This window comes from Chiloscyllium plagiosum, unplaced genomic scaffold (assembly GCF_037043375.1).
Source record: "Chiloscyllium plagiosum isolate Xiang-an unplaced genomic scaffold, Cpla_swu_hap1 HiC_scaffold_15, whole genome shotgun sequence".
Classification (NCBI taxonomy): domain Eukaryota; kingdom Metazoa; phylum Chordata; class Chondrichthyes; order Orectolobiformes; family Hemiscylliidae; genus Chiloscyllium; species Chiloscyllium plagiosum.
Window position 1 is genome coordinate 7,266,867 of NW_028270153.1, and position 22,744 is coordinate 7,289,610.

Genomic DNA, 22,744 nt, shown 5'->3' on the forward strand with positions numbered 1-22,744 from the left:
CTTGGCCCATATCCCTCTAAACCCTTCCTTTTCATATACTCATCCAACTGTGTTTTAAATGCTGTAATTGTACCAGTCTCCACCACTTCATTCCATACACGTATCACCCTCTGTGTGAAAAAGTTGCACCTCATGTCCCTTTTCTGTCCTGCCCCTTTCACTCTAAACCTATGCCCTCTAGTTCTGGACTCCCCCACCCCAGGGAAAAGACTCTGTCTATTTATCCTATTCATGCCCCTCATGATTCTATAGGTCACCCCTCAGCCTCTGACGCTCCAGGGAAAACAGCCCCAGCCTATTCAGCCTCTCCCTGTAGCTCAAATCCTCCAATTTTGGCAACATCCTTGTAAATCTTTTCTGAACCCTTTCAAGCTTCACAGCATTCTTCCAATAGGAGGGAGACCAGAATTGCACGCAATATTCCAAAAATGGCCAAACCAATGTTGAGTCACACAGTCATACAGCATGGAAGCAGACCCTTCGGTCCAACCAGTCCATGCCCACCATCATCCTAAACTAAACTAGTCCCAACTGCCTGCAGTAGGCCCACATTCCTCCAAACATTTCTTTTTTGTGTACTTCTCGAAATGTCTTTTAAACTTTGCAACCATACAGGAATCCACCATTTTCTGTGCAAGTTCATTCCACACACGAACTACTCTGTCAAAATTGCCTCCTGTCTTTTTAAAATCTTTCTCCTCTCACCTTAAAATTTGCCCTCTTGTCTTGAAATCCCTTACCATAGGGAAAAGATACCTGCCATTCATCTTATCTGTACACCACATGATTTTATACACCTCTATAAGGTCAGCCCTTGACCTCCTACACTCCAGTGAAAATCGTCCCAGCCTATCCAGCCTCTCCTTATAACCCAAACACTCCATTCCCAGCAACATCCTGGTAAATCTCTTCTGAATCCTTTTTAGCTTAATAATATCCTTTCCATAATCAGGAGACCCTGAACACAGTATTCCAGAAGAGGCCTCATCAATGTCCTGTATGACCTCAATATAACATCCCAACTCCTATACTCAAATGTCTGAGCAATAAAGATTTGATGCTAAACACCTTCTTAACTACCAGATCTATAAGTGATGCAAACTTCAAAGAATTATGTACCTGAAGACCTAGGTCTCTCTGTTTGACAACACCACCCAAGGCCCTACATGTAATTGTATAAGTCATGTCCTTATTTGTTTAACTTTGCATCAATCTAAATTAAACTCCATCTGCCACTTTTCTGCCCAATGACGCAACTGATCAACACCTCTCTGTAATCTTAGATAACCAAACAGGTGGATGAAGGTAAAGCAGTTAATGTGGTGTCTATGGATTTCAGTAAGGCGTTTGATAAGGTACTCCAAGGTAGGCTATTGCACAAAATATGGAGACATGGGATTGAGGGTGATTTAGCAGTTTGGATCAGAAGTTAGCTAGCTGAAAGAAGACAGAGAGTGGTGGTTGATGGGAAATGTTCATCCTGGAGTTCAGTTACTCGTGGGGTACCACAAGGATCTGTTTTGGGTCCACTGCTGTTTGTCATTTTTATAAATGACCTGGATGATGAGGAGAAGGCTAGGTTAGTAAATTTGCAGACGACTTAAGGTTGGTGGAGTTGTGGATAGTGATGAAGGATGTTGTAGGTTACAGAGGGACATAGATAAGCTGCAGAGCTGGGCTGAGAGGCAAATGGAGTTTAATGTGGAAAAGTGCGAGGTGATTCACTTTGGAAGGAGCAACAGAATACCAAGTATTGGGCTAATGGTAAGATTCTTGGTAGTGTAGATGAGCAAAGAGATCTCGGTGTCCATGTACACAGATATTTGAAAGTTGCCACACAGGTTGATAGGGTTGTTAAGAAGGCATATAGTGTGTTAGCTTTTATTGGTAGAGGGATTGAATTTCGGAACCATGAGGTCATGCTGCAGCTGTACAAAACTCTGGTGTGGCTGCAGGTGGGAGTATTGCGTACAGTTCTGGTCACCGCATTATAGGAAGGATGAGGACGCTTTGGAAAGGGTTCAGAGGAGATTTACTAGGATGTTGTCTGGTATGGAAGGAAGGTCTTATGAGGAAAGGCGCGGGACTTGAGGCTGTTTTCATTAGAGAGAAGAAGGTTAAGAGATATCTTAATTGAAACATATAAGATAATCGGAGGGTTAGATAGGGTGGACAATGAGAGGCTTTTTCCGAGGATGGTGATGGCTAGCATGAGGGGATACAGCTTTAAATCGAGGGGTGATAGATATAGGACAGATGTCAGAGGTAGTTTCTTTACTCAGAGAGTAGTTGGGGCGTGGAACACACTGCCTGCAACAGTAGTAGATTTGCCAACTTTACAGGTATTGAAATGGTCATTGGATAGGCATATGGATGAGAATGGAATAGTATAGGATAGATTGGTTTCACAGGTTGGCGCAACATTGAGGGCCGAAGGGCCTGTACTGCGCTGTAATGTTCTATATTCTATAACCTTCTTTACTGCTCACTCCATCACCAATCTTGGTGTCATCTGCAGACTTACTGCAGGCCTTCTAAAGTCTTCTGCAGTTGTCAGAAACAAGTGGATGTCACTTCACATAAAGTGATTAGACTAGTAATGAAGACCTTGGTTAAAAAGCTTTATGGAGTGTCTTACAGGAAGCAGAACAGGAGACGTTTAGGGAGAGGATTTCAGAGATTATGAATTAGGCAGCAGAAAGCACAGCATCAGTGGTGGAGTGATGCTAATTGAAGATGTGTAAGAGGTCCCATTGGAGGAGGGTGGAGGTCTCAGACAGTTCAGGTCAGAGGAATTTGAATGCATCGCTATGGCAACATTGAGGCATTGCTGGACTGGAGCCAATGTGGCTCAGGGAGCACATCTGGTAATATCTGGTTTGGGCTGGCATTTGGAAAATAACCACTAATATTGCTTAAACTTGTAAAAACCATAGGCTCATTGCTACTCTTTAAGAAATGAGGAAACTCAATGCTCTGAGTCAGATGATGTGACCTCAATCTAAGTATGGGACTCCCAATTCTCTTCCAAGTGTCTCACCTTCATAAATACCACAGCAGCAGCTTTGACACTATGATGCATCAGTTCAACTAAAAGATTCATCCCCACCCTTCATGTGTCAACTTTGTCAGCATTACCCACATTCTGTGAGCAGAGTGAACACCTCAGTGCAGCCTCTCAATGTATGTGAACCTGACCCAGCCCAGCAAGGTCAAACCTGTGACCTCTAGCACATACATGGACAAGGACAACAGGTCAATGGGAACACCACCCCTTTGCAAGTTCCCCTCCAAGTCACTTATCATTGTCATTTCTTCATTGTCATAGTCATGAAGGTCTATAGCTGATCAAAAACAACCACCTAGCTATTCTAATCCCATTTCCCAACACCTGACCCATAGCTTTGTCTGCCTTGACATTGCAAGTTCATATAGAATCCCTACAGTGTGGAAACAGGCCATTCAGCCCAACAAGTCCACAGCAACTCTCCGAACAGTATTCCATCCAGACTCATCCTGCTATCTATCCCTGTAACCCTGCATTTCCCAAGTCTATTCCACCTAACCTACATATCACTAGACACTGCGGACAATTTAACGTGGCCAATCCACCTAACCTGCACATTTTTGTGGGAGGAAACTGGAACACCCAGAGGAAACCCATGCAGACACAGGGAGAATGTGCAAACTCCACACAGATAGTCGCCCGAGTCTGGAATTGGGACCGTGACACTGTGAGGGAGCAGTGCTAACCACTGAGTCACCGTGCCGCCCCATATCTAAATTATATCTACATCTATATCTATATCTATATCTAATACTTCCTAAACATAATGAGGGTTTTTGCCTCTATCACCCTAACAGACAGTGAGTTCCAGATTCCCCCACCTTATGGGTGAAAGAAAATTTCCTCAAATCCCTGGATGTAGGCTTGCTCACTAAGCTGGAATATTCGTTTTCAGATGTTTTGTCACCATACTAGGTAACATCATTAGTGAGCCTCTGATTGAAGCTCATCCGCAGGCTCCTTGATGATGTTACCTAGTATGGTGACGAAACATCTGAAAATGAACCTTCCAACTGAGTGACCAAACCTATATCCAGAACCTCAACCTGAGTTACAAATCTTCTGAAAACTCACTTCCTCAAATCCCATTTAAACCTCCTTCCCCTTTCCCTTAAATCTATGCCCCTGGTCATTGATCCGTCCACCAAGGGGAACACTTCCTATCTGTCTATCCTGTCTATGCCCCTCATAATGTTATACATCTCAATCAAGTCTTCCTCAGTCTTCTCTGCTCTAAGTCTATCCAATCTTCCTTCATAACTAAAATTCTCCAGCCCAGGCAACATCCTGGCAAATGTACTCTGTACCCTCTCCAGTGTTATCACATCCTCCTATATTATACATCCCATAATATATGGGGGCTGGGTCAAAATCCCGGAACTCCCTCTCTAGTGGGAGCAGCTTAGCACATGGACAGTTCCATTTGGAGAACGTGGGTCTTTTGAACATAGGATTCAGCAAGGGAGGGTGGAATGCTGGATTGTCTGAGGTGCTGTTTTCAGGTGAGATGTAAAACCAGCTGCACCGTATGGTGGACAGGAGTGCTGAGAGGAACTGAGGACTGCAGATGCTGGAGAGTCAGAGCTGAAAAGTGTGGCACTGAAAAAAGCTCAGCAGGTCAGGCAGCATCCGAGGAGCAGGAGAGTCAGAGATCCAGGCATAAGGCCTTCATCAGGAATGTGTTGATGAGTCAGGGGGAGGTGATGCATGGGGCTGGGAAGGTGATGGGAAGATGCAGGTCTGGGGGTAATGGTGATAGGTCAGAAGGGAGGGTGGAGCGGTTAGATGACAGTTCAAGAGGGCAGTACCGAGTGGGAGGGTTGGATCTGGGCTGAGGTGGGGGGAGGGGAGATAAGGAGCCGGTCTACTTCTAGATGTGGCTGGAGAGCTCCGGGGCAGAGGAAATGACCTGGGGGTGTGCAGTGAGAGAGAGAGAGACATCGACGCTCTTGCTCCTCGGATCCTGCCTGACCTACTGTGCTTTTCCAGTGCCACACTTTTCAAACAGGCGAGTACTGGTGTCCAAGCCAATATTTATCCCGGGACAATGTCCCTGTAACAGGTGATCCGATCATTTTTCCCATTGTGGGATCCTGTAGCTAGCTGATTGGTTGCCGTAACCTCTATCACTGCAACAGTGACAAGGTTACCTCCGTGGTTTCAAAAGCACTTCCCAAGGGAGGGGGTGAATGACGCTAACTAAATGCAAGACCATTCCCCCCTCCTTCTTAAGGGCCTTCAGGAACAGTCAATAAATACCAGCCTCTCCCAGAGACTCCCGTCTCCCAATTAATAATGAAACCAGAAGCATTGCTATTCAGGCCTCAGTGTGAGGCAGGACAGTCAATTCATGAGCAAGGGGTCAATTCAAAGCAATGTGACAGAAGTATTTAAAGTGATGATGATTTAGAGACAGCTGCAGTTGGTGGGGGGTATGCCGGGGTGTCTGGGGGTGCGGGGGAATGTTCTAAATGTACAGTCTGTTAGTCTGTTCGATGAATGCTGTCACATTGACTAACTCTCCTGTCTACACTCATTAAGTGCTGCAAATTCTGTGAAACATTAGCTCTCCCATGGTTTTTTTTTTGCCACTTCATTCCCTTTACTCATGACCTTTGTACCCTGTTTGCATGAAATCTTTCCCACATTTCAAATATAATTCCTTTGGGAAATGAACCTTCCCTAGTCAGCCCTGCAATGGTTTTACTGAGAGTAATGTGCTGCATGGCCTCAGCTGGTGAGGTCGTGAGTTGTCAGGTTCTGAGGGAGTAGCAGAGATTCATTGCACTATAATAGAAAGTAAGAGAAAGGTTTATGGTGCATTTACAGAACAGCAGCAAGCCATTTGACCTTACAGGCCATGCTGAATTTCCATTTACATTACACCTTTGGTCATCCCATTGTACTCACAACCAATAAATTTCATTTGAAATGTAGTTTTTAAAAATTTATTTCTGGGACCTGAGTATTGCTGGCTGGGTCCAGTATATATTGCCTGTCCCTAGTTGCCCTTGAGAAGGTGGGGATGAGCCGCCTTCATGAATCGTTAAAGCCCACGTGTTGTAGGTTGACCCATAATGCCTATGGAGGGAATTCCAGGATTTTGACCAAGTGACACTGAAGAAATGGCGATATATTTCCAAGTCAGGATGGTGAGTGGCTCAGAGCAAGGGGTGGTGTTCCCATGTATCTGCTGCCCTTGCCCTTCTAGATGGAAGTGGCTATGGGTTTGGAAGGTGTTGTCCGAGGAATTTTGCTGAATTTCTGCAGTGCACCTTGTAGATAGCACACACTGCTGCTACTGAGAATTGGTGGTGGAGGGAATGGATGTTTGTGAATGTGATGCCAATCAAGCGGCTGCTTTGTCCTGGATGGTGTGGAGCTTCTTGAGTGTTGTTGGAGCTGCCCCCATCCAGGCAAGTGGGGAGTATTCTATCTCACTCCTGAAATCAATGACGGTTGCACCACTGAATTTCAGGGGTGATTAGAATTTCCCTTGTTAGTGATGGTCATAGCCGAAGGGCCTGTTTCCACACTGTAATGTAATCTAATAGCCTGGCATTTGTGTGGGATGAATGTCACTTGTCAGCCTAAGCCTGGATATTGTACAGATCTTATAGTCACAGAGGGAACATGCAGGGGTGATGTTCCCATGGGTGGCATGGCACAGTGGCTAGCACTGCTGCTGCCTCACAGTGCCAGGGACCTGGATTCAATTCCCACTTTGGGTGACTGTCTGCGTGGAGTTTGCACATTCTGCTTCCTCCCAAAATCCAAAAAGATGTGCAGGCCAGGTGAATTGGCCATGCTAAATTAGTCATAGTGTTAGGTGCATTAGTCACGAGTAGCTGTAGTCAATAAGTAGGAGCCTTACATGGATATTCTTGCTACCCAGCTGGTTTAAGGATGAGTATAGGACCAGGGAGATGGTATCTGCTGTGGACCTGTTGTGCCGGTCAGTGGATTGCAAAGGATCATGACAGTCTAGTCATCTGGAGTTGATGTGAGCCATGACCAACCTCACGAAGCACTTCCCAATGACTCCCACAAGCAATGTGGAAATGACATTCATCGGTGTTGGTTGAGAGATAAATATCCCAAATATCACCTCCACCATCTAGAAGGAGAAGGGCAGCAGATAGAGTGGAGCATCACCCCTTTCAAGTTACCCTCCGAACCATTCATCATCCTGACTTGGAAATATGTTGTTGTTCCTTCACTGTCACTGGGTCAAAATCTTGGAATTCCCTCCCTCATGACATTGTGGGTCTACCTACAGCACATTGACTGCAGTGGTTCAAGAAGGCAGCTCACCCCCACCTTCTCGAAGCTCAGCCAGCGATACCCAAATCCCATGACTGATTAAAAAAAACTAGGTAAAACAATGACTGCAGATGCTGGAAACCAGATTCTGGATTAGTGGTGCTGGAAGAGCACAGCAGTTCAGGCAGCATCCGAGGAGCAGCAAAATCGACGTTTCGGGCAAAAGCCCTTCATCAGGAATAAAGGCAGAGAGCCTGAAGCGTGGAGAGATAAGCTAGAGGAGGGTGGGGGTGGGGAGAAAGTAGCATAGAGTACAATGGGTGAGTGGGGGAGGGGATGAAGGTGATAGGTCAGGGAGGAGGGTAGAGTGGATAGATGGAAAAGGAGATAGGCAGGTAGGACAAGTCATGGGGACAGTGCTGAGCTGGAAATTTGGAACTAGGGTGAGGTGGGGGAAGGGAAATGAGGAAACTGTTGAAATCCACATTGATGCCCTGGGGTTGAAGTGTTCCGAGGCGGAAGATGAGGCGTTCTTCCTCCAGGCGTCTGGTGGTGAGGGAGCGGTGGTGAAGGAGGCCCAGGACCTCCATGTCCTTGGCAGAGTGGGAGGGGGAGTTGAAATGTTGGGCCACAGGGCGGTGTGGTTGATTCGTGCAGGTGTCCCGGAGATGTTCCCTAAAGCGCTCTGCTAGGAGGCGTCCAGTCTCCCCAATGTAGAGGAGACCGCATCGGGAGCAACGGATGCAATAAATGATATTAGTGGATGTGCAGGTAAAACTTTGATGGATGTAGAAGGCTCCTTTAGGGCCTTGGATGGAGGTGAGGGAGGAGGTGTGGGCGCAGGTTTTGCAGTTCCTGCGGTGGCAGGGGAAGGTGCCAGGACAGGAGGGTGGGTTGTTGGGGGGTGTGGACCTGACCAGGTAGTCACAGAGGGAACGGTCTTTGCGGAAGGCGGAAAGGGGTGGAGAGGGAAATATATCCCTGGTGGTGGGGTCTTTTTGGAGGTGGCGGAAATGTCGGCGGATGATTTGGTTTATGCGAAGGTTGGTAGGGTGGAAGGTGAGCACCAGGGGGGTTCTGTCCTTGTTACGGTTGGAGGGGTGGGGTCTGAAGGCGGAGGGCGGAGTGTGGATGAGATGCGTTGGAGGGCATCTTTAACCATGTGGGAAGGGAAATTGCGGTCTCTAAAGAAGAAGGCCATCTGGTGTGTTCTGTGGTGGAACTGGTCCTCCTGGGAGCAGATACGGCAGAGGTGGAGGAATTGGGAATATGGGATAGCATTTTTGCAAGAGGTAGGGTGGGAAGAGGTGTAATCCAGGTAGCTGTGGGAGTCGGTGGGTTTGTAAAAAATGTCAGTGTCAAGTCGATCGTCATTAATCGAGATGGAGAGGTCCAGGAAGGGGAGGGAGGTGTCAGAGATGGTCCAGGTAAATTTAAGGTCAGGGTGGAATGTGTTGGTGAAGTTGATGAATTGCTCAACCTCCTCGCGGGAGCATGAGGTGGCGCCAATGCAGTCATCAATGTAGTGGAGGAAGAGGTGGGGAGTGGTGCCGGTGTAATTATGGAAGATCGACTGCTCTACGTAGCCAACAAAGAGACAGGCATAGCTGGGGCCCATACGGGTGCCCATGGCTACCCCTTTGGTCTGGAGGAAGTGGGAAGATTCAAAGGAGAAATTGTTAAGGGTGAGGACCAGTTCGGCCAAATAAATGAGAGTGTCGGTGGAAGGGTACTGTTGGGGACGTCTGGAGAGGAAAAAATGGAGGGCTTGATGGAGGTGTAGAGAGATTGGATATCCATGGTGAAGATCAGGCATTGGGGGCCGGGGAAACGGAAGTCTTGGAGGAGGTGGAGGGCGTGGGTGGTGTCTCGAACGTATGTGGGGAGTTCCTGGACTAGGGGGGATAGGACAGTGTCGAGGTAGGTAGAGATGAGTTCAGTGGGGCAGGAGCATGCTGAGACAATGGGTCGGCCAAGGTGGTCAGGCTTGTGGATCTTGGGAAGGAGGTAGAACCGAGCAGTGCGGGGTTCCCGGACTATGAGGTTGGAAGCTGTGGGTGGGAGATCTCCTGAGGTGATGAGGTTCTGTATGGTCTGGGAGATGATGGTTTGGTGATGGGGGTGGGGTTATGGTTGAGGGGGCGGTAGGAAGAGGTGTCCTTGAGTTGGCGTTTGGCTTCAGCAGTGTAGAGGTCAGTGCACCAGACTACCACTGCACCCCCTTTATCTGCTGGCTTGATGGTGAGGTTGGGATTGGCGCAGAGGAATTGGAGGGCTGCGCGTTGTGAGGGTGAGAGGTTGGAGTGGGGTAGACAGGTTGAGGCGATTAATGTCCTGGCGGCAGTTGGAAATGAAGAGGTCGAGGGCAGGTAATAGGCCAGCGTGGGGTGTCCAGATGGGTACAGTGTGTTGGAGGTGGGCGAAGGGGTCCTCGGATGATGGGCGGGAATCCTGATTGTGAAAGTAAGCTCGGAGGCAGAGGCAACGGAAGAATTGTTCGACGTCACGGCGTGTATTAAATTCATTGATGCGTGGACGGAGGGAGATGAAGGTGAGTCCTTTGCTGAGGACTGATCGTTCGTCCTCAGTGAGGGGGAGGTCTGGAGGGATGGTGAAAACTCGGCAGGGCTGGGAGCTGGGATCTGGTGTGGGTGTGGATCTGGGAGTGGGGGCGGAGCCGGTAACTGGAGTGGGTGTGGTGGTGGGGGGAATGGGGGTGGAGTCATGAGCAGGGGTGGTGTTCCCCTCAGGGTTCTGGGGGCCGGGAATGGTGACAGTGGGATCTGTGGGGGGCATGTCAGCAGAATACAGGTGAGTGGCATTGGTGGGGAGCGGAAGTGGTGGCAGACACGGCGGTAGGGGTGGCGGAAGTCACTGAGCATGTGACATCAGCGATGATGTGAGGGGCGGAAGTGATGTAGCGTGTGGTGTATGAGGAATTGTGAGGAGCGGAAGTGGTGATTAAAAATTAATCCATGCGCATCCCCTGTTCCATCAGTGGAACTGGGAGTATTCTTGAAAGTGGAAATTTTGGCTGTGGAACTGGGATTCTGTGGGTTATGCCATTGTTAGGGAGAAGACCAACCCACTTCCTTCCCACAAAGATATTCCTGGGGAGTACGTACGATTGAAGGCCTTCCAAAAATCTCTCTGTTCCAATCTTAAATATGAAACACAAAATGGGGAAGCTGCTCAGTAGCGGGAAAGGCCATGTGAATAGTGATTGCACTCTTGCCTCTTACCCCCAGTTAACATCAGGGCACACTTGCAGTGGCAGTTGTCATGGTCCGCATCTCTGGTGCTGAAACTTGCCCCATGAAGAGCCAGGCTGCTCTGGCGACCTGCTGTTCCACTGTATCCTTTCAGGAAAAGCCTGTCAGAGAGACGGCAGAATGAGTCCCTAGAATGATTTTTTTTTATGCCGTTGTGTATCAGCTCTTCAGCCACAGTGGGCATTCCCTGCTGAAGCTACACCCTCCTTCAGCCAACATCAGCCTTGGCTGCATCCTGATCAAGGTGCAGGTGGAAAATGCCTTTTGGAAAGAGCCAAACTATAATTCTGTGGGAGCCTTCATTCACAAAGACCATCAAAAACTTTTCAAACACGATCAGTCAAAACTGGCACCAACCTTTCAAAGGAGCAAAAGCTGTTCTTGCTGTGACCCAGTCTAGGGGCAAAGAGAGAGGTCAAACAGAGCTAGTAAACTCTGACTGCCTGGAGGGGACTGAGAGGGAAGGTAAGGGTGGGAAATGGAGGTAAGAGTAGGCCAGGGAGGGAAGGGATGGGGGTCTCTGGGGTGGAGGTGCAATGGGGTAGGGGAGAGGAGGGCTGGGGACTAAGTGGCTGCGGTGGGGTTCAGGGAGTGTGTGTGGGAGCTGTGTTGGGCTATGGTGGGATGGAGAGAGGTAGGGAGGGGAGGGGTCTGGTGGTTGGCATGGCATAGGGCGGGAGGGGTAGAGAGTTAGGATAGAGTGAGGTGGGGAGGAGGTGGGTGTGGGGATTGGTGTTGGGTGGGGAGGGGTGTGGTGTTTGGTGTGGGGTGGGGAGGGGTGCAGAGCGAGCTGTGGTTGAGAGGGATGGGGAAGGGAGGGGTGCGGATGGACTGGGTGCAGTGCAGTTCAGGGAGGGAAAGATGGGAGTTGTGGTGTGGGGGGGGGTGGGGGGGTGGGGAGGATTTGCTGTTGAAGAGGCCTGTCTGGGGTATTTGAGACTTTGCCAATGGATTAGAATGAGACAAAAAACAAACTGCAGATGCTGGAATCCAAAGTGGACAAGCAGGAGGCTGGAAGAGCACAGCAGGCCAGGCAGCATCGGGAGGTGGGGAAGTCGACGTTTTAGGTGTAACCCTTCTCCAGTTCTGCCTGACTCGCTGAGTTCTTCCAGCCTCCTGCTTATCTACAATGGGTTACAATGATGCAGCAAACTTCCTCGAGCTGTGCCCAAACCCCACCTCAGCACCTTCTACTCCCAACCTCCCCTTGACCCGCACACAACCCACCCCACCAACCACTGCTCCCTGCCCTCCTCACCCGGCTCACTCCTCCCTGCCCCCTCACACTGCCCACTCCTCCAGGCCCCCTCAACCCGCTCACTCCTCCCTGCCCCTTCACCCTGCTCACTCCTCCCTGCCCCCACACCCCACCCCTGCTCCCTGCCCCCTCACCCCGCTCACTCCTCCAGGTCCCCTCACCCCGCTCACTCCTCCCTGCCCCCTCAACCCACCCACTCCTCCAGGCCCCCACACCCGCCCAATGCCCCGTGCCCACTCACCCCGACCACTGCTCCCTGCCCCCTCACCCCGCTCACTCCCCCCTGACCCCTCACCCCGCCTACTGCCCCCGACACCTCACCCTGCCCATTGCACCCGGCCCCCTCACCCCGCCCACTGCTCCCTGCCCCCTCACCCCATCCACTCCTCCCTGCCCCCTCACCCCGCTCACTCTTCCCTGCCCCCTCACCCCGCTCACTCCTCCCTGCCCCCTCACCCCGCTCACTCCTCCCTGCCCCCTCACCCTGCTCACTCTTCCCTGCCCCCTCACCCCGCCCACTCCTCCCTGCCCCCTCACCCCATCCACTCCTCCCTGCCCCCTCACCCCGCTCACTCCTCCCTGCCCCCTCACCCCATCCACTCCTCCCTGACCCCTCACCCTGCTCACTCTTCCCTGCCCCCTCACCCCGCCCACTCCTCCATGCCCCCTCACCCCGCTCACTCTTCCCTGCCCCCTCACCCCACCCACTCCTCCCTGCCCCCTCACCCCATCCACTCCTCCCTGCCCCCTCACCCTGCTCACTCTTCCCTGCCCCCTCACCCCACCCACTCCTCCATGCCCTCTCAACCAGCTCACTCCACCCTACCCGTCACCCGGCTCACTCCTCCCTGCCCCCTCACACTGCCCACTCCTCCCTGTCCCCTCAACCCACCCACTCCTCCAGGCCCCCACACCCGCCCAACACCCTGTGCCCCCTCACCCCGCCCACTGCTCCCTGCCCCCTCAACCCGCTCACTCCCCCCTGACCCCTCACCCCGCCTACTGCCCCCTGACCCCTCACCCTGCCCACTGCACCTGGCCCCCTCACCCCGACCACTGCTCTCTGCCCCCTCATCCCGCCCAATTCTCACTGCCCCACTCACCCCGCTCACTGCTCCCTGTCCCCTCAGCCTGCTCACTCCTCCCTGCGCCCTCACTCCACCCACACCTCCATGGCCCCTCAACCCGCCCAGTCCCCCCTACCCATCACCCCGCTCACTCCTCCCTGCCCCCTCACCCTGCCCTCTGCTCCCTGCCCCCTCACCCTGCCAACTCTTCCCTGCCCCCTCACCATGCTCACTCCACCCTGCCCCCTCACCGCGCCCACTGCTCCCTGCCCCCCTCACCCTGCTGTCTCCTCCCTGCTCCCTCAACCTGCTTACTCGTCCCTGCCCCCTCACCCCCGCTCGCTCCTCCCTGCCCCCCTCACCCCACTGTCTCCTCCCTGCCCCCTCACCCCGCTCACTCCACCCTGCCACTGTCTCCCCACCCACTGCTCCCTGCCCCCTCACCCCGCACACTGCTCCCTGCCCCCTCACCCCGCTCACTGCTCCCTGCCCCCTCACCTGCCCACAGCTCCCTGCCCCCTCACCCCACCCACTGCTCCCTGCCCCCTCACCCCGCTCACTCCTCCCTGCCCCCTCACCACACTCACTCCCCCAGCCCCCCTCACGCCACCCACAGCTCCCTGCCCCTTACCCCACCCACTGCTCCCTGCCCCCTCACCCCGCTCATTCCTCCCTGACCCCTCAACCTGCTCACTCCTCCCTGCCCCCTCACTCTGACCACTGCTCCTTGTCCCCCTCACCCCGCTCACTCCTCTCTGCCCGTCTCACCCCGCCCACTGCTCACTGCCCCCTCACCCCGCACACTGCTCCCTGTCCCCTCACCCCGCTCACTCCCCCCAGCCCCCCTCACGCCACCCACTGCTCTCTGCCCCCTCACCCCGCCCACGGCTCCCTGCCCCCTCACCCCGCTCACTCCCCCCAACCCCCCTCACGCCACCCACTCCTCCCTGACTCCTCACCCCACCCACTCCTCCCTGACCCCTCACCCCGCCCACTGCTCCCTGCCCCCTCACCCCGCTCACTCCTCCCTGCCCCCCTCTCCCCGCCCACTGCTCCCTGCCCCCTCACCCCGCCCACTGCTCCCTGCCCCCTCACCCCGCTCACTCCCCCCAACCCCCCTCACGCCACCCACTCCTCCCTGACCCCTCACCCCGCTCACTCTTCCCTGACCCCTCACCCCGCTCACTCTTCCCTGACCCCTCACCCTGCTCACTCCCCCCAGCCCCCCTCACGCCACCCACTGCTCTCTGCCCCCTCACCCCGCTCATTCCTCCCTGCCCCCCTCTCCCCACTCACTCCTCCCTGCCCCCTCACACCGCTCACTCCTCCCTGCCCCCTCACCCCGCTCATTCCTCCCTGCCCCCCTCTCCCCACACACTCCTCCCTGCCCCCTCACCCCACCCACTGCTCTCTGCCCCCTCACCCCGCTCATTCCTCCCTGCCCCCCTCTCCCCACTCACTCCTCCCTGCCCCCTCACCCCGCTCACTCCTCCCTGCCCCCTCACCCCACTCATTCCTCTCTGCCCACCTCATCCTGCCCACTGCTCCCTGCCCCCTCAACCACTCACTCCTCCCTTCCCCCCCTCTCCCCGCCCACTGCTCCTTGTACCCCTCACCCCGCTCACTCCTCCCTGCCCCCTCACCCCGCCCACTGCTCCCTGCCCCCTCACCCCACTCACTCCTCCCTTCCCCCCCTCTCCCCGCCCACTGCTCCCTGCCCTCTCACCCCACTCACTCCTCCCTTCCCCCCCTCTCCCCGCCCACTGCTCCTTGTACCCCTCACCCCACTCACTCCTCCGTTCTCCCCCTCTCCCCACACACTGCTCCCTGCCCCCTCACCCCGCCCACAGCTCCCTGCCCCCTCGCCCCGCCCATTGTTCGCCTGCACCCTCACCCCGCCCACGGCTCCCTGCCCTCTTACCCCACACACTCCTACTAGCCACCTCACCCCGCTCATTCCGCCCTGCCCCCTCACCATGCTCACTCCCACCAACCCCCCTCACGCCACCCACTCCTCCCTGACTCCTCACCCCACCCACTCCTCCCTGACCCCTCACCCCGCCCACTGCTCCCTGCCCCCTCACCCCGCTCACTCCTCCCTGCCCCCCTCTCCCCGCCCACTGCTCCCCGCCCCCTCACCCCGCTCACTCTTCCCTGACCCATCACCCCGCTCACTCTTCCCTGCCCCCTCACCCCACCCACTCCTCCATGCCCTCTCAACCAGCTCACTCCACCCTACCCGTCACCCGGCACACTCCTCCCTGCCCCCTCACACTGCCCACTCCTCCCTGTCCCCTCAACCCACCCACTCCTCCAGGCCCCCACACCCGCCCAACACCCTGTGCCCCCTCACCCCGCCCACTGCTCCCTGCCCCCTCAACCCGCTCACTCCCCCCTGACCCCTCACCCCGCCTACTGCCCCCTGACCCCTCACCCTGCCCACTGCACCTGGCCCCCTCACCCCGCCCACTGCTCTCTGCCCCCTCATCCCGCCCAATTCTCACTGCCCCACTCACCCCGCTCACTGCTCCCTGTCCCCTCAGCCTGCTCACTCCTGCCTGCGCCCTCACTCCACCCACACCTCCATGGCCCCTCAACCCGCCCAGTCTCCCCTACCCATCACCCCGCTCACTCCTCCCTGCCCCCTCACCCTGCCCTCTGCTCCCTGCCCCCTCACCCTGCCAACTCCTCCCTGCCCCCTCACCATGCTCACTCCACCCTGCCCCCTCACCGCGCCCACTGCTCCCTGCCCCCCTCACCCTGCTGTCTCCTCCCTGCCCCCTCAACCTGCTTACTCGTCCCTGCCCCCTCACCCCCGCTCGCTCCTCCCTGCCCCCTCAACCCACGTACTCATCCCTGCCCCCTCACCCCGCTCACTCCACCCTGCCCCTGTCTCCCCACCCACTGCTCCCTGCCCCCTCACCCCGCACACTGCTCCCTGCCCCCTCACCCCGCTCACTGCCCCCTCACCTGCCCACAGCTCCCTGCCCCCTCACCCCACCCACTGCTCCCTGCCCCCTCACCCCGCTCACTCCTCCCTGACCCCTCAACCCGCTCACTCCTCCCTGCCCCTTACCCCACCCACTGCTCCCTGCCCTCTCCCCCACTCACTCATCCCTGCCCCATCACCCCGCTCACTTCACCCTGTCCCCTCAACCCGCTCACTCCTCCCTGCCCCCTCACTCCGACCAATGCTCCCTTTCCCCTCACCAGGTCCACTGCTCCCTGGCCACCTCATCCCGCCCAGTGCTCCTTGTCCCCCTCACCCCGCTCACTCCTCTCTGCCCGTCTCACCCCGCCCACTGCTCCCTGTCCCCTCACCCCGCCCACGGCTCCCTGCCCCCTCACCCCACACACTCCTCCCTGCCCCCTCACCCCGCTCACTCCCCCCAGCCCCCCTCACGCCACCCACTGCTCTCTGCCCCCTCACCCCGCTCATTCCTCCCTGCCCCCCTCTCCCCACTCACTCCTCCCTGCCCCCTCACCCCGCCCACGGCTCCCTGCCCCCTCACCCCACACACTCCTCCCTGCCCCCTCACCCCGCTCACTCCCCCCAGCCCCCCTCACGCCACCCACTGCTCTCTGCCCCCTCACCCCGCTCATTCCTCCCTGCCCCCCTCTCCCCACTCACTCCTCCCTGCCCCCTCACCCCGCTCACTCCTCCCTGCCCCCTCACCCCACTCATTCCTCTCTGCCCACCTCATCCTGCCCACTGCTCCCCGCCCCCTCACCCCGCTCACTCCCCCCAACCCCCCTCACGCCACCCACTCCTCCCTGACTCCTCACCCCACCCACTCCTCCCTGACCCCTCACCCCGCCCACTGCTCCCTGCCCCCCTCTCCCCGCACACTCCTCCCTGCCCCCCTCTCCCCACTCACTCCTCCCTGCCCCCTCACCCCGCTCACTCCTCCCTGCCCCCTCACCCCGCTCACTCCTCCCTGCCCCCTCACCCCGCCCACTGCTCCCTGCCCCCTCACCCCGCTCACTGCTCCCTGCCCCCTCACCCCGCCCACTTCTCCCTGCCCCCTCACCCCGCCCACTACTCCCTGCTCCCTCACCCCGCCCACTTCTCCCTGCCCCCTCACCCCGCCCACTACTCCCTGCCCCCTCAGCCCGCTCATTCCTCCCTGCCCCCTCACACCGCCTACTCCTCCCTACCCCTCACCCAGCTCACACGTCCCTGCCCCCTCACCCCGCCCACTCCTCCCTGCCCCCCCTCACTGCGCCCTGTATTTCCTGCCCCCCTCAATCCACACTCCTCCCTGCCCCCTCTCCCCGCCCACTCCACCCAGCCCCCTCAACCACCACTCCCTCCACCCCCTCACCCCGCCCACTACTCCCTGAACCCCTCAACCCCAACTCCTCCTTGCCTCCTCACCCCGCTCACTCCTCCCTGCCCCCCTCACCCCGCTCACTCCACCCTGCCCCCCTCACCCCGCTCACTGCTCCCTGCCCCCTCACCCCACCCACTGTTCCCTGCCCCCTCACCCCGCCCACTGCTCCCTGCCCCCTTACCCCACACACTCCTCCCTGCCCCCCTCACCCTGCCCACTGCTCCCTGCCCCCTTACCCCACACACTCCTCCCTGACCCCCTCACCCTGCCCACTGCTCCCTGCCCCTCTCACCCTGCCCACTCCTCCCTGCCCCCCTCACACTGCCCACTGCTCCCTGCCCCCTCACCCTGCCCATTACTCCCTGCCCCCTCAATCCCCACTCCTCCCTGCCCCCCTCACCCCGTCCACTCCTCCCTGCCCCTCTCACCCTGCCCACTGCTCCCTGCCCCCTGCACCCCGCCCACTCCTCCCTGCCCCTCTCACCCTGCCCACTGCTCCCTGCCCCCTGCACCCCGCCCACTCCTCCCTGACCCCCTCACCCTGCCCACTGTTCCCAACCTCCTGCACCCCGCTCACTCCTCCTTGCTCCCCTTCCCCCGCCCTCTGCTCCCTGCCCCCCTCACCCCGCCCACTGCTCCCTGCCCCCTCACCCCACCTACTGCTCCCTGCCCCCCACTCCGCTCTCTCCCCGTTCCTCTCACCCCACTCACCCCTCTCTGCTCCCTCACCCCACCCACTGCTCCCTGCCCCCTCATCCCACCCACTCCCACCTGCCCCCCTCACCCCCCACTCCTCACTGCCCCCCTCACCCCGCCCATTCTTCTCTGCCCCCCTCAAACCCCACTCCTCCCTGCCCCCTCACCCCGCCCACTGCTCCCTGCCCCCCTCACACCACCCACTCCCCCTGCCTCCTCAACTCCCACTCCTGCCTGCCCCCTCACCCCACCCACTCCTCCCTGCCCCCTCACCCCGCTCACTTCTCCCTGCCCCCCTCTCCCCACCCACTCCTCCCTGCCCCCTCACCCCGCCCACTCCTCCCTGCCGCCTCACCCCGCCCACTCCTCCCTGCCCCCTCACCCTGCCCACTCCTCCCTGCCCCCCTCACCCTGCCCACTCCTCCCTGCCCCCTCACCCCACTCACTTCTCCCTGCCCCCTCAGCCCGCCCTCTACTCCCTGCCCCCTCACCCTGCCCACTCCACCCTGCCCCCCTCACACCGCCCACTCCTCCCTGCCCCCTCACCCCGCACACTCCACCCTGCCCCCTCACCGCACCCCTGCTCCCTGCCCCCCTTACCCCGCCCACTCCTCCCTGCCCCCTCAAACCCCACTCCTCCCTGCCCCCCTCACCCCGCTCACTCCACCTTGCCCCCCTCACCCCGCTCACTGCTCCCTGCCCCCACACCCCACCCACTGCTCCCTGCTCCCTCATCCCACCCACAACTCCCTGCCCCCTCACCCCGCCCACTCCCCCCTGCCACCCTCATCCCTCTCACTCCACCCTGCCCACCTCACCCCTCTCACTGCTCCCTGCCCCCTCACCCCACCCACTGCTCCCTGCTCCCTCACCCCACCCACTGCTCCCTGCTCCCTCATCCCGCCCACTGTTCCCTGCCCCCTCAACCCCCCATCCTCTCCTTGCCCCCTCACCTCGCACACTCCTCCCTGCCCCCCTCACACTGCCCACAGCTCCCTGCCCCCTCACCCCACCCACTCCTCCCTGCCCCCTCACCCCACCCACTGCTCCCTGCACCCTCACCCTGCTCACTGCTCCCTGCCCCTCTCACCCTGCCCACTACTCCCTGCCCCCCTCAATCCCCACTCCTCCCTGCCCCCCTCACCCTGTCCACTGCACCCTGCCCCCTCACCCACCCACTCCTCCCTGCCCCTCTCACCCTGCCCACTGCTCCCTGCCCCCTGCACCCCGCCCACTCCTCCCTGCCCCCTCACCCTGCCCACTGCTCCCTGCCCCCTGCACACCACCCACTCCTCCCTGCCCCCTCACCCTGCCCACTGCTCCCTGACCCCTGCACCCCGCCCACTCCTCCCTGCCCCCTCACCCTGCCCACTGCTCCCTGCCCCCTGCACACCGCCCACTCCTCCCTGACCCCCTCACCCTGCCCACTGCTCCCTGGCCCCCTGCACCCCGTTCACTCCTCCTTGCACCCCTTCCCCGCCCACTGCTCCCTGCCCCCATCACCCCACCCACTGCTCCCTGCCCCCTCACCCCACCTACTGCTCCCAGCGCCCCACTCCGCTCTCTCCCCGTTCCCCTCACCCCACTCACCCCTCTCTGCTCCCTCACCCTACCCACTGCTCCCTGCCCCCTCATCCCGCCCACTCCCCCTGCCCCCTCAACTCCCACTCCTGCCTGCCCCCTCACCCCACTCACTCCTCCCTGCCCCTCACCCCGCACACTCCCCCTGCCCACTCAATCCCCACTCTCCCCTGCCCCCTCACTCCACCCACTCCTCCCTGCCCCCTCACCCCGCTCACTTCTCCCTGCCCCCTCACACCACCTACTCCTCCCTACCCCTCAGCCAGCTCACACGTCCCTGCCCCCTCAGGCCACCAACTCCTCCCTGTCCCTCCACTCCGTCCACTCTTCCCTGCCCCCTCACCCAGCCCACTGCTCCCTGCCCCCTCACCCCGCCCACTGCTCCCTCTCCCCTCACCCCGCCCACTGCTCCCTGCCCCCTCACCCCGTCCACTGCTCCCTGCCCCCTCACCCCGCTCCCTTCTCCCTGTCCCCTCACCCCGGCTACTCCTCCCTACCCCTCACTCAGCTCACTCCACCCTGCACCCCTCACCCCGCCCACTATTCCCTGCCCCCCTCAATCCACACTCCTCCCTGCCCCCTCATCCCGCCCACTACTCCCTGCCCCCCTCACCCCGCCCACTCCTCCCTGCACCCCTCACCCCGCCCACTATTCCCTGCCCCCCTCAATCCACACTCCTCCCTGCCCCCTCACTCCGCCCACTCCTCCCTGCCCCCTCACCCTGCCCACTCCTCCCTGCCCCCTATCCCCGCCCACTCCCCCCTGCCCCTCAACTGCCACTCCCTCCGCCCCTCACCCCGTCCACTACTCCGTGACCCCCTCAACCCCAACTCCTCTTTGCCCCCTCACCCCACCTCACTCCACCCTGCCCCCATCACCCCCCTCACCCCGCTCACTGCTCCCTGCCCTCTCACCCTGCCCACTCCTCCCTGCCCCCTCACCCCACCCACTGCTCCCTGCCCCCTCACCCCACTCACTCCTCCCTGCCCCCTCACCCCACCCACTCCTCCCTGCCCCCATCACTCCTCCCACTACTTCCTGCCCCCCTCAACCCCACTCCTCCCTGCCCCCTCACCCCACACACTCCTCCCTGCCCCACTCACCCTGCCCACTGCTCCCTGCCCCTCTCACCCTGGCCACTACTCCCTGCCCCCCTCACACTGCCCACTGCTCCCTGCCCCCTCACCCCACCCACTCCTCCCTGCCTCCCTCACCCTGTCCACTCCTCCCTGCCCCCTCAACCTGCCCACTGCTCCCTGCCCCCTGCACACCGCCCACTCCTCCCTGACCCCCTCACCCTGCCCACTGCTCCCAACCCCCTGCACCCCGCTCACTCCTCCCTGCTCCCCTTCCCCCGCCCTCTGCTCCCTGCCCCCATCACCCCGCCCACTGCACCCTGCCCCCTCACCCCACCTACTGCTCCCTGCCCCCCACTCCGCTCTCTCCCCGTTCCTCTCACCCCACTCACCCCTCTCTGCTCCCTCACCCCACCCACTGCTCCCTGCCCCCTCATCCCGCCCACTCCCACCTGCCCCCCTCACCCCCCACTCCTCACTGCCCCCCTCACCCCGCCCATTCTTCTCTGCCCCACTCAAACCCCACTCCCCCCTGCCACCTCACCCCGCTCACTCTTCCCTGCCCCATTACCCGGCCCACTCCCCCTGCCTCCTCAAACCCCACTCCCCCCTGCCCCCTCACCCCGCTCACTCCACCCTGCCCCCTCACCCCGCTCACTCCTCCTGCCCCCTCACCCCGCCCACTACTCCCTGCCCCCCTCACCCCGCCCACTATTCCCTGTCCCCCTCACCCCGCCCACTCCTCCCTGCCCCCTCACCCCGCCCACTCCTCCCAAGTCCCCCTCACACCGCTCACTCCTCCTGCCCCCTCACCCTGCCCACTACTCCCTGCCCCCCTCACCCCGCCCACTACTCCCTGCCCCCCTCACCCCGCCCACTATTCCCTGTCCCCCTCACCCCGCCCACTCCTCCCTGCCCCCTCACCCCGCCCACTCCTCCCAAGTCCCCCTCACACCGCTCACTCCTCCTGCCCCCTCACCCCGCCCACTACTCCCTGCCCCCCTCACCCCGCCCACTATTCCCTGTCCCCCTCACCCCGCCCACTCCTCCCTGCCCCCTCTCCCCGCCCACTCCCCCTACCCACTCAACCGCCACTCCCTCCGCCCCCTCACCCCGCGCACTACTCCCTGACCCCCTCAACCCCAACTCCTCCCTGCCCCCCTCACCCCGCCCACTCCTCCCTGCCCCCTCACCCTGCCCACTGCTCCCTGCCACTCATCCCTCTCACTGCTCCCTGTCCCCTCACCCCGCCCACTGCTCCCTGCCCCCTCACCCCGGCCACTCCTCCCTGCCCCCATCACTCCTCCCACTACTTCCTGCCCCCCTCAACCCTCACTCCTCCCTGCCCCCCTACACTGCCCACTGCTCCCTGCCCCCTCACCCCACCCACTCCTCCCTGCCCCCTCACCCCGTCCACTGCTCCCTGCCCCCTGCACACCGCCCACTTCTCCCTGACCCCCTCACCCTGCCCACCGCTCCCTGCCCCCTGCACACCGCCCACTTCTCCCTGACCCCCTCACCCTGCCCACTGCTCCCTGTCCCCTGCACACCGCCCACTTCTCCCTGACCCCCTCACCCTGCCCACTGCTCCCTGTCCCCTGCACCCCACCCACTCCTCCCTGCCCCCCTCACCCTGCCCACTGCTCCCTGTCCCCTGCACCCCGCTCACTCCTCCCTGCTCCCCTTCCCCCGCCCTCTGCTCTCTGCCCCACCTCACCCCGCCCACTTCTCCCTGCCCCCTCACCCCACCTACTGCTCCCTTTCCCCCACTCTGCTCTCTCCCCGTTCCCCTCACCCCACTCACCCCTCTCTGCTCTCTCACCCCACCCACTGCTCCTTGCCCCCTCATCTGCCCACTTCCACCTGCCCCCCTCACCCCTCACTCCTCACTGCTCCCTCACCCTGCCCATTTTTCTCTGCTCCCCTCAAACCCCACTCCCCCCTGCCACCTCACCTCGCTCACTCCTCCCTGCCCCATCATCCCGCCCACTCCCCCTGCCCCCTCAACTCCCACTCCTGCCTGTCTCCTCACCCCACCCACTCCTCCCTGCCCTCCTCACCCCGCTCACTCCTCCCTGCCCCTCACCCCGCCCACTCCCCCTGCCCCCTCAATCCCCACTCTCCCCTGC

General features: G+C 59.5%; 1 protein-coding gene across 1 annotated transcript in view; it reads right to left on the minus strand.

The window, feature by feature from the left end:
* angpt4 (angiopoietin 4) overlaps positions 1 to 22,744 on the minus strand; it is a 165,792-nt gene that overhangs the window by 10,585 nt on the left and 132,463 nt on the right. The window contains exon 8 of the mRNA XM_087994708.1: positions 10,573 to 10,703. Within this exon, the coding sequence (XP_087850834.1) occupies positions 10,573 to 10,703 (131 nt within the window). The remainder of the gene's footprint in view (positions 1 to 10,572; positions 10,704 to 22,744) is intronic.